Genomic DNA, 12346 nt, shown 5'->3' with positions numbered 1-12346 from the left:
GGCTTCATAAAGGCGCTCGCCTTGTGCCATCGAGTCGTAATTTTCTGCATGGAGGCACGAGCCTATGCAACTGCTATAGAGTATGGCCAGCTTACGCAGCGTCTCGTTCCCACTCAGGGAACCAGGGTTACGCTTCACGTAACCGAGACATTCCCTTTCATAGGAACTCAAGCTGCATAAATGCATTGGGAACGATATACATTCACGCCATGCAAACAGTAGCTGCCAACTGTCTACGCCCATGTGGCAAGCATATAGCGGCACACAAGCGAGCTAAAGTGTCTGAATATTGATTGAGTATTGAGGGAATTATGATTTTACTCCTGTTCCAACAGAGAGAACCTGGGAAGCAGGAATCAAACCCTCATCCAGATTATAAAATCTAACAAATGTATGCATAGAGGACCATCCTGCCGCCATACAAATGTCCTCCAAGCACACACCTCTAACCAAAGCCCATGAGGATGCCATGCTCCTCATAGAATGAGCTCGAATACCCGAAGGCGAAGGGAAACCGCGCGGTTCGTAAGCACTTGAAATTGCATCAACTAGCCAATGAGACAGTCTTTGCTTGGACACTGAAACACACTGTTGCGGCCACCAAAGCACACAAACAACTGCTCTGACTTATGCCACTGGCTAGTACAGTCAACATAAACTCGCAACGCCTGAACTGGGCAAAGCATATTCAATTTTTCATGCTCCTCCGACTCAAATGGGGAGGATAGAAAGCCTGAAAATGAATAGTCTAAGAGCAAAATTATGTAGAATCTTGGGTAAATAGCCCAGGCAAGGTCTTAACACCACCCTTGAACATTCATCGATGGGCATGCAATTCACCAACCCTTTTAAACAATGCCAATGCCACCAGCAGGGCCGTTTTAAGGGTCATAAACTTATCAGCAACTGTTTCCAAGGGCTCAAACAGAGCACCCGAGAGCACCTCTAAAACAACAGATAAATCCCATAAAGGAACGTGGATGGGACGAAAAGGACTAAGTCTGCATACCCTGCGCATAAGACGAGAGACAAGAGAATGTCTACCGACAGAGACTCCATTGATAAGTGCATGCTCAGCTGCTATAGTGGCAACATAGACTTTAAGCGTTGTGGGGGCAACTCCGGCCCCAAAACGCTCTTGCAAAAAATCCGGCACTGCACCGACAGGGCAGTGAACTGGATCTTCACCTCGTGCTATACACCAGGAAGCAAAAATACGCCACTTGAACATATAAAGCTTTCTAGTTTATGGAGCTCAACCACAGTGGGGGATAACCCATCATTCAAAAGTGTGCCCTGTTGAGGGGCAATACCCATAACTTCCCCTATCTGGCCGGGGGTGCCAAAAGCTGCCCAGAGCCTGAGACAACATGTCTGTTCTGACTGGAATCTCCCAAGGCACTTTCTCCAGGAGAGAGATCAGAGTCGAAAAACATACTTGAAATGGCCAAAACAGTGCATGATCCCCTCTGTGAGCAGTTCGCCTCAAACGGGGAGGGGAGAGAGAGAAAGGCCAAGGCCGCTCCTCCATTGCCTTATTTATGTGCATTCTCCCAGAACGACACAGAAAAAGACAATATGGACAAAGGGGCCAATTTGTTTCCTTACCTTCAAACAACGAATTCTCTCATACAGCATTTTTAAAAGCGATGGCTCAAGATGCTCATGGTAACTCTTTCACACACTTGATCGTCAGAAAATAGCTGCCAAGCTAGGCCTCAAAGCATGTCTGATGAGACTCGCACTTTCGCTCAAGGGGAGGGCAACACACACGAGGAAGAATCCGATGTCTATTTGCACTCCAATCTTCTCAAATCCCAAAGCCAGAATCCCAAACTGCCCCCACACACAGAGCTCTAATCTGGTGGTCGTGGAACTGGAACAAGTGGGGATAACGCCTCATGGTGAGAAATTGCGAGCCTCAAACAGGGTCCCCATCGGACCCTTGTAATATTGAGAAAAAAGAACATTAAAATTGCTCGCTGTATAAAACGACGTGAGTCGCTTCTTAAATTCCATCCTATGTTGCTATTCAAAAGGGAGAATAATAATGATCAGTTTTGATAATAATGCCTACATGCATTGTAAAGCAGAGCTTCTAAGCTTTCAAACGATACCTATTTTGTGTTGGTCAAGACTGTAGTTTTTCATATTTTGACAAATATTATTTTTTCTCGTGTGCTTGACCTAAAGAGTTAATCAACATGGAGACCTGCCGTCCCAATTTATAAGCAGCCCACAGGGAATTCTCCTGGTTCTCCCGATTAGCCACTCTGGCCCTGATTGCTTGTATCTATCAATATTGAGGAAATGATCAAATATCTGTACTTGAAAATATAATGAATAACACTTCATGGGATACACTTGCTTTTTCACAAAACTGTACAGATGTCTTGATCTTTAAAGTGCAACTAGGATTAAAGAATGGATTTTGGACCGAGCCAATGGGGGCCATTGCCCAGGGGCCTCTGATTACAAGAGATGTTGGTGCCCAGGGGCCTCTTGGGATTGAAATGTGTTCCTGCTTTCATTCAACACACATAGTTTTGGTAGACAAAACCATGGTGAGAAATTTAAACTGCATTTCATGAAAAGTATTGTACATGTATGTGACATGTCTATTTTGCATTGCAGATGAAACTGCCAGTGCTGTTGTTGGGCCGGTCAGCTGATCTGAGACCAGGCGAGTTTGTGGTGGCCATCGGCAGTCCGTTCTCTCTCCAGAACACAGTGACCACAGGCATTGTCAGCACCACCCAGCGAGGCGGCAAAGAACTGGGCCTGCGTAACTCTGACATGGACTACATCCAGACCGATGCTATCATCAATGTTAGCACAAACTTTACTAAACCACTTCATCATACTGCTCATTTCATTTGCTAAAGCCAACTTCATTATTACTATTGCTCATACTTAGGAGTAACTTGCACAAACCTCTAACAATAAGTATTAAACTTCATGCCGTAACTCGTTCTTTACTGTTTGTGGTTGTGACATGAAAGATACCTCAAATTGTGTCTTGTTGAGTAGAAGTGTGTTGTTACTTACTTTAAGAGATCAGACCTACCATTTTCAGCTTTTAGACGATAAAACTGGTGAAAAAAATCTGATAAGACTGACATAAAAGGGCAGAATACTATAGAGATTTGAAGGTGAGCTCTTTTGACTTGGACCTGTAAGCAATCACCAAGAAACCACTCTGAACATCCTGGCAACCGCATAGCAACATGCTAAAAAATACTCCGAATACCATAGCAACCTCACAGCAATGCCCTGGCAACCGCCCAAACACGCTAGCATCGTGGCATTGAGGTTTGCTTATTTAAATACAAATTATCACCTTAACTTAAGGCTAGGCTATATATACAGTATACCATCAGGTATCATCAGGCCATGATTACTGTGGCATGTACCAAGTTTGTGTTAATACACTAAAGCGATGTAAAATATAGCTTCACGACCTCTTTGGCGAACTCACCGTTGAATTTGTTGACGCATTGTATGCGAATGGTTGGGTCTATCAGAAAGCTTTTAATTACTTTTTGCCTAGAGTGTCCCTAGATGTTACATGCCAAAGTTTCTGCGAATCGGACATACGGCCTAGGAGGAGTTCGAAAAAGTAGGTTTAAGAAGTGATCATGATAGGTATTCCAGAGAGTGGATAAACAAGCACTTCTTTAATTATTTAATCACACACACACACATCTCATAACCCAAAATTCTTTCTGTGTTTCAGTATGGTAATTCAGGAGGGCCCCTGGTGAACCTGGTAAGATCACATTTAATTTTTTTCCTATGTTCATGTACAGAGAGGAAACAGAATTTAGGTCAAGTGCGTGATAATGATTATGACACACTCATATGGTCTTCATGAGTCTTGTGAGTGTGGAAACGTGTGTTGAGTCAGCCGTGACTGTAAACACATGTGTGTATTCATTATGATTAGGATCCACATCTGTGCATGCAGCTGTGAGTGTGTTTGTGTGAGTTCACATGTGTGTCTGTTGTTGTTGTTGTTGTAGGACGGTGAAGTGATCGGAATCAACACGCTGAAGGTGACAGCAGGGATTTCTTTTGCCATTCCTTCTGACAAGATCCGACAATTCCTGGCGGAGTCTCATGACAGACAGGCTAAAGGTCAGAAACAAGATGATGCTAAAACTGTGCTGAGTTCAAACATTTACTATGAACCCTGTTGAATATGATTCAGATTTATGGTACAGGGTTCGTACAAGGTGCTTGAAGTGCTTGAATTTGTCTTTTTCAAATTGAAGTCCTGGAAAACCCTTGAAAATAGCTATTTTTACCAAGAGGTGCTTAAAAAGTTCTTGAATTATAGAAATAATAAAAGCCAAATTGACGTTTATGAATAAAAATGAATATCAACATGTTACAAAATGTTTACCTCAGCGTTTATAGGCAAAAACAGAAAATGTCAATATTTTGTACGTTGGAAAGTCACGTTGTTTGAGAATGACCCATTTATGATTTGGGCCGGTTCCTCACATGAATCTGTTGTGTGACTTTAGAAAACATGAAACAGCACACGAGTCACATGAACTTGTGTTTACAGACAGTTATTCACAGAGTGTTTTAATGAACACATGAACGAACCAAGAACTGTTACTGTGAGAATATGTAGTTAAAGATGCTCATTGTTGTACTTGTAATACGTGGTGTTTTATCAAAATAAATCAACTGAATGAATAAAACATTTGTATTTCAAATGAACAATGACATCTCGAGCATAGTCCTTGAAAACAAATAAAAATGTGCTTGAAAGTCCTTGAATTGAACTTTGAAGCATCTGTACGAACCCTGATGGTATCACTAAATAAATCTTTTTTGTTTGTCTTTAGGAAAAACAGCCACAAAAAAGAAGTATATTGGTGTGAGAATGATGACGTTAACCCCAACGTGAGTCACTAATACAGCACATACTCTCTCTGTTGAAGTGGGTTTGTGTTTAGTGAAACAAATCAGCCATCACTGTCGTGCCAATTCTTCCAGCATCACTCCACCACTCCAGCTCGAGTCCAGTCCCATTCAAGGCCCTCCTTTTACACATAGCAAGATATATGTTTACCCTTACAAATCTATTTACCTTTAATGCACCATTTCCAAGGATTACATGTACATGTGAACTCTTAAAATGAATTAAAGCATTAAACATACATCAGGAGCTGGACAGCAGGGTTATTCTGTGTCAGATCGACCACATAAAAATAAATTAAGAAAAATCCAGGTTGAAATGCTTTGATGTTTTTAATACTTTATCTAAAGAGAGGTAAACTGTTCAAATGTTAATGCCATAATCAATATTTACTGTGTAATCCATTCTTTTGTAGTGAGGGGTCACTCTCTACAAAATGTGTTTTAATCATTTTATTCACAGAAAAACAATGTCAAAATCTCGAATTTCAAGAGTCCAAAAAATAAACTATAGACTATACTGAAAATCAGTACAAATACAGGAGAGTTTCAGCTTCTTTGGTGTTTGAACTACTAATGATGCACTCCAGATTTTTCCAGATGTACTTTTCTCAAATCTAAAAACTAGAAATAGCTATTGCACTAAGTCTAAACTATATTTATTGATTATTTATTGATAATAATAGACTTTTTAGAGAATTTTGCATTAATGTTTTTAAATGTTAATAAATAAAGGAACTTAAATAAAGGATTTCTAGTTTCAACATTAATTCTACTTCAGAGATCTTTGTTTTTCCACCATTGAAAATTGGTGAAATTAAACAATTATCCAATGAAGCCACATTGAGAGCCCCATATCTCTGGGATTTAGCCATATGGGGACTTAAATATGAAAATACAAAAAGGAAAGTTTGCTTTGAACCAGAATCTGAAAGGATATTAAGCTATCTTTAATACTTCTGGAGTTATAGGCACTCCAACTTTGGAAAAACACAAAGTTGTGTCTTTGGAGACAGCTCCCCAGGTTCTAACTATGAATGTGTCTCATAGACTTGCTAAGGAGCTGAAGGAAAGGCAGAGCGACTTCCCAGATGTCACCTCCGGCGCATATGTCATTGAAGTCATCCCAAAAACACCAGCTGAAGTGTAAGTAACCCTTCAAAGTCTGGACATATAGACACTATTTACTGTGGTAGCATGAACAAGTCAAGTCATTTTTATTTGTATAGCGCCTTTCACAACATTGTTCCAAAGCAGCTTTACAGAAAATCATGCATTAACAGAAAATGAAGCTGTAATATCTATAATGTCTTAGTCATCATTGTGTAGTTTGATAAAATACAATTGTGAATTGTGTTTAAAAATGAGTAATTAAATAATAATTGTATTTAGAACCCCAGTGAGCAAGCCGTAGGTGACTGTGGCAAGGAACACAAAACTCCATAAGATGTTGGTTAATGGAGAAAAATAACCTTGAGAGAAACCAGACTCACTGTGGGAGCCAGTTCCCCTCTGGTAAAAATCATGAATATAATGCCAATATTACTTATGTATAGTGCAAGTCATGGTTTAAAATTTTTAAACTAAGTAAGTGTTAAGGGTCAGTGTTTAAAACAAAGATTTTCTCCCTTGTCAGAGGCCACTAACTGACTAGAAAATGTAGAAAATTAGATTCATGTGAATAAGTGTATCATCAGTTAAATCTAACCTTAGTTCAAACTCAAACTAGCCCATTCCCAGGAAGCGGTGCCATCTGAGCCTGAAAATTGAGGGACCATAGTTGTTACAAACTTGCAAAGTACTAATGGTCATTTATCATCATTAATCATAACTTTGCCTAAGAGTGCTGCATTAATGGCATTTCTCTTTCAAAACATGTTTTGTGTCAACCCTATTACTTTCAACATGTTTTTGAGTTGAATGTTAGTAACATGGTTGAAGGTCAGTGCAAAAATGGTTAAATGTACATTTACATTTAGTCATTTAGCAGACACTTTTATCCAAAGCGACTTACAAATTAGGAACATAACAAGCAATTTGTTATACAAATTTCAACAACATCTGCAGCGTTGTACTACCAAGTTTTCAAGGTGGCTGGAGTAGTATAGGTGCTAGCGCAGAAGAAAGAGACAGAGAAAGACTTTTATGAATTTTATTTGGTACAGTAAGTGCAAGTTCAATAGGAAGTGCAATTAGTGTGGGTTGGTTAAGTGTTCGCGGAACAGATGTGTTTTCAGCTGGTTCTTGAATGTTGAGATGGTATCAGCAGATCATGTGGACGTTGGAAGTTCATTCTAACACAGAGGAACAGAGAAAGTGAACCATCGTGAAATAGATTTTGAGTCTCTTTGTGATTTGACCACCAGGCGCCGCTCATTCATAGGCCGCAGAGAGCGAGTTGGAGCATAGACACGAAGAAGTGAATTGAAGTAAGAGGGCGCGGTTCAATTGGCTGTCCTGAAATCCAGAGTCAAAGCCTTGTATATGATGCGGGCAGCTACAGGTAGTCAGTGGAGTGAAATCAAGAGTGGGTGACATGAGCCCTTTTTGGCTGATTGAAGACCAGATGTGCTGCTGCATTCTGGACCATCTGCAGTAGCTTAATTGTGTTAGCTGGAAGGCCAGCCAACAGAGCATTGCAGTAGACCAGTCTTGAAATGACTAGAGCTTGGACTAGGAGCTGTGTAGCATATTCATACAGAAAATGTCTGATTTTCCTGATGTTGTAGAGCATGAATCTGCAAGACTGGGCAGATGATGAGATGTGGGTGGTAAAACCCTCGTGCTCCCCCTCCCCCTATCTTAAACTCTCTCACACACACATGGACACACACACAAATACGCATTACGCACATACTTACTCGAGAGCGAGAAATAGAGCCGTCATGTCAGCGCACACCTGCATCTCAGTGGGGTTAAAAACAGTTGTTACGGTTTACAACGGAAATATGGCGACACTCGCTGCTGCTGAGAAGTGCTTAAACTTACATCTTGGCAAATTTGAAGCGATGTTACTTCTGATGAGAGCTGCAACAAATAAAGGTAATCACACTGGCGATCTCTCTCAGTTTCTGAGCTTCTCTCTTTCGATCCCTCAAAAACAAACTCACACACAAACTCTCACACATGCACAAACGCACTAACTTGTTACTCCAGTAAATGCTCCAGTAAAGTGGCGCAAGCCTCACTATCCTCCGTTGCTTGTTCTGAAGTGACGTTTTTGAACTAGCAACGAAGGCTTGAGCTGTATCAGAGCAAGACGTTGAATCCGTGGCAGAAGAAAGTAATTGCTCTCATAAGAGCGTTTTAGGGATGAAAACCGGAAAAAAACCCTGAACGATGTCTTAAGGTGTGGTAACCGTTGTATAATCAGAATAATTGAATGAATGAATGAATGAATGAACATTACATTTATATAGCACTTTTCTGACACTACACTCAAAGCACTTTACACAGTGAACAGGGGACTCTCCTCAACCACCACCAGTGTGCAGCATCCACCTGGATGATGCAACAGCAGCTATAGTGCGCTAGTACACACCACACACCAGCTATTGGTGGAGAGGAGAGAGTAGAGTTGTAGAGCCAAGTAGTGGATGGGGATTATTAGGAGGCCATGATTGAGATGGGCCAATGGGGGGAATTTAGCCAGGACACCAGGGTTACACCCCTATTCTTTACGAGAAGTGCTCTAGGATTTTTAATGACCACAGAGAGTCAGGACAGTGCCTTTTTACAGTATAATGTCCCCATCCCCATCCGTATAGTGTGCATTATTACTATGTACACTATACTATGAGAATGCAGAAAATGATTGACAGGCAGAAAGCGTCAGAGATCACGGTCACATTTTTGTTTGTTGTTTACAGAGTCTAGAGCTGTCACAGAGACCGGTGAGATATCTCAGGACACTTAATTAATATCTTTCAGGGAGTAGAGACATTTTTTGCATACTTTTCTATGACAAAATCATTTATGGCACCTTTAAGTCATGGGGACACAAATGGCACTATTTCCTGAGAAACATAACTCTTGTAATGTGAATTCAATAAAACATTTGGACAGTTTTAACTGCTTCCTCTCTTGTTTTCTAGTGGCGGTTTGAAGGAGAGTGATGTCATAATCAGCATTAACGGTCAGAGAATCACATCAGCCAGTGACGTCAGCGCGGCCATCAAGAGAGACGAGAGTTTGAGAACAGTGGTGCGACGCGGCAATGAAGACGTCATCCTCACCATCATACCTGAAGAGATTGACCCTTGACCTCCCTTCACCCTCTTGCTCACCCACGAGCTGGTTCTCAGACTTTAACCGAGTGTGTGTCGGGAGCCACACTCATACTAGAATCTGTAGTGAATACTTTCATCAAACCAGAATCGCTACCATTGTCGGCTGACAACAGGAAATGATATTACTTTTTCCCCAAACACTATTTTTCCCCACATTTATCCATCAATGTACATTGTACCATGTTTGAATGAGCACTTTATAAATAGATGTGAAATTTACAATTTAGTGCCAGCTAGTTAACTGAAACACCAAAATGTGTATTATATTTTCTCATGTATACATCAAGGCATCATGAAATATTGTCTGTATTCAGCTTCGACTATCCAAACTTTTGCATTTACACTCAAATTTCAAAATTGACATTTGTTCAAAAAGACTAGAGAATAAAACGCATCGGAAGTAAACATCCCATCGAGAGATTGATTTCAAAGATAATATATCAACCTTTTTTAAAATATACCTTAAATGAGCTCTGAGATTAAGAGATGATATATGTGTCTGTTGAAGCCAAGTCAACTTTACTTTTAAAGAATTGTGTTTAATAGCTGCAAAAGAGTTTTAAGCTTTAAAGGAATATTCCGGCTTCAGTACGAAGTTAAGATCAATCCACAGCATTTGTGTCATAATATTGATTAACACAGAAAATATTTTCTACTCGTTGAAATACTGTTTCAAAAGTATAGACACAAGACATAAACAATACGAATTGTTTATAAGTTTCCACAGATGTGGTTAGTAAGTGATTTTATGACAGTAAAATCATGTGAACACACATATTGTTTATGTCTTGTGTCTATACTTTTGAAACAGTGAGTATTTTAATGTTTACAGATTGACCCCATTGACTTCCATTGGAAGTGTCTCACTGGAAAAACGAGGAACTAGTTGAAATTCATTTTTGCGTTAATCAATATTATGACACAAATGCTGTCGATTGAACGGAACTTGAATTGAACCCGGAATATTCCTTTAAATATATTGTTTTCAAAATTATAATCAGTGGCTATTAGTCAGTATTTTTTGGGGGGTTTTTTGGGTTTTTTTAATACGTAATTTGCAATGCTTAATGGGATTGTTTTTCATTCCATCTTAAAAAGGTTTAAGTACATTTGCGGTCTTTTTGTTTTTAATTTTCACATTTTATGGCTTCATATCAATGTTTGTAATATTCTGATTCATCATGGAGTTTGTTGGTTTGGTTAATGCCTTATAACTCATTGTTTTTAAATGCATATGTATAAAATGAATGTGAAAAATACTTCCGGAACCAAGACTGGTGAACACTGTCCGCTCACTGTCGTGCTCTGTTCTGGGCCATTAAAGGACATGGCTCTTATGTTTTGAATATTATCTCTAAAGACCTTCTTTTCCTTAAACGTTTGTGTGTGTTGGACGGCAATTTCAGAAATGGAATTAAAGAAGGTTAATGTTTTTTAACTGTTTCAGTGTGTGACTTTACAAACATCAACAACTATTATATTTCTCATATAATCCTCAACAGAACCAGTACATTTGCAAGAGAAAAACCTGCTGTTGAAGGGATATGGAGGCAGTGAATACCAGATTTGCTCTATTACATGTTTTTGAATGTTTAATAGGGGTTTTAATGGGGCTCCTGCTGTGTGGCTTTGGTTTCTTGAGATCTTTATGCATTCTTATGGAAATCTGTCATGTGTTTAACTAAATGAATTTCAGTAATTGATGCATAATGTGTCCATGGACCTTTTTTTAAATGATTATTTCTCCATCAAGATTTTAGGTACAAATTAAAATTTAAAAGGAAAGTATATATCTTAGGTCCTGTGGCTAGTCACCATTTTTTTAACAGCTTCGCTAAATAACTGTGAATGGTCCTGTGCACCGATACAAAATGTGTGCCGATACAATATCCAATTACAGAACATCTGCCCATACTGATAGTTTGGTGGTTTTACTTTTTTAAAACCACCTTGTTTCAAATCATTGATAATTACACAACTTTGAAAGAAATATAAATAATAACTTTATTCTCTATGTCTCTACTTGTCTTCCATGTTTCAGAGTAACTGCTCTCAGTAATAAAGAAAACACTGAAGCATAAAGCACATTAGTAAATCAACTGAATTCCAAATAACCTCTTGTTAGACTCGCATTATATTGGTAAGTTTTCTTAATATTTTGAATGTTCTTAACATGAACTGAACTGTGTCGAGCTTTAAAGGAATAGTTCACACAAAAATGATAACTCCCTCATTTCACTCACCCTTATGCCATCTCAAACTCGTATGACTTTCTTCTGTGAAACACAAACGAAAGTTTGAAGAATATAAATTAGGTGTTTTTGTCCATACAATGCAAGTCAGTGAGGTCCAACACTTTCAAGCTCAAAAACGGACATAAATGAAGGTAAGCCATATGACTCCAGGTTTAATCCATGTCTTGTGAAGCAATATGATCGGTTTTGGGTGAGAAACAGACCAAAATGTAACCTATAAATCTTGTCATCAGCAGTCTCCTTAGTACGATCTTGATTTGAAGCTTGGACCCCACTGACATAAATTGCATGGATGAAAACACCTCATATCTTCATGAAATTATCTTCATTTGTGTTCCGCAGAAGAAATTCATAGAGTCAAAGAGATGATATAAGGATAAGTAAATTATTATAAAGAATTATATTTTTTGGAGGAGCTATTAGTTTAAATGATTTCACCAACAAATGTTCCCAGAATAGTATACTTTTTGGTCATGGAACAACATTTCAATAATCCAATCAGATTTTATGGTTAAGGTCTTCAAAATTCTTATTGACCTATTCTCTGACTTTATCATTCTCTTCACATTGGAGAACCTCTAAACGAGCCTTTAAAGTAGTCTTAAATATATCATTTATGTACGTCAAAGAACTGAAAGGCTGTTGTAGCACTTAGAATGTATGGAATTATGTGCAATTAGGGCTACCTTATTATATGGACCACTATATGTTTGTCAACTGAGCCTCATAGAGTACAAATAATGTTAAACAAAGGAGGTGGGTTTGATATTTATGCCAGCATGTATTGAAAATTACATTTTAAAGGCCTTTTTTTTTTCTTTCAATTTACAATTAGAAACAAACTAAAAATTATAAGAAACAAATACAAGT

At 38.8% G+C, this 12346-nt stretch overlaps 1 protein-coding gene across 1 annotated transcript in view; it reads left to right on the top strand.

The window, feature by feature from the left end:
* Positions 1-10654, top strand: part of htra1b (HtrA serine peptidase 1b) — an 82205-nt gene extending 71551 nt beyond the window's left edge. Inside the window, exons 4-9 of the mRNA XM_051667796.1 lie at positions 2635-2829; positions 3737-3769; positions 4023-4137; positions 4860-4917; positions 5983-6078; positions 9027-10654. Of these exons, the coding sequence (XP_051523756.1) occupies positions 2635-2829; positions 3737-3769; positions 4023-4137; positions 4860-4917; positions 5983-6078; positions 9027-9195 (666 nt within the window). The 3' untranslated portion in view covers positions 9196-10654. The remainder of the gene's footprint in view (positions 1-2634; positions 2830-3736; positions 3770-4022; positions 4138-4859; positions 4918-5982; positions 6079-9026) is intronic.
* The last annotated feature ends 1692 nt before the right edge of the window (positions 10655-12346 follow it).

This window comes from Myxocyprinus asiaticus, chromosome 32, assembly GCF_019703515.2.
Source record: "Myxocyprinus asiaticus isolate MX2 ecotype Aquarium Trade chromosome 32, UBuf_Myxa_2, whole genome shotgun sequence".
NCBI classification, from domain to species: Eukaryota; Metazoa; Chordata; class Actinopteri; order Cypriniformes; family Catostomidae; genus Myxocyprinus; species Myxocyprinus asiaticus.
The sequence above is the reverse complement of the archived record's forward strand: the minus strand, read 5'-3'. Positions and strand labels throughout refer to the sequence as shown.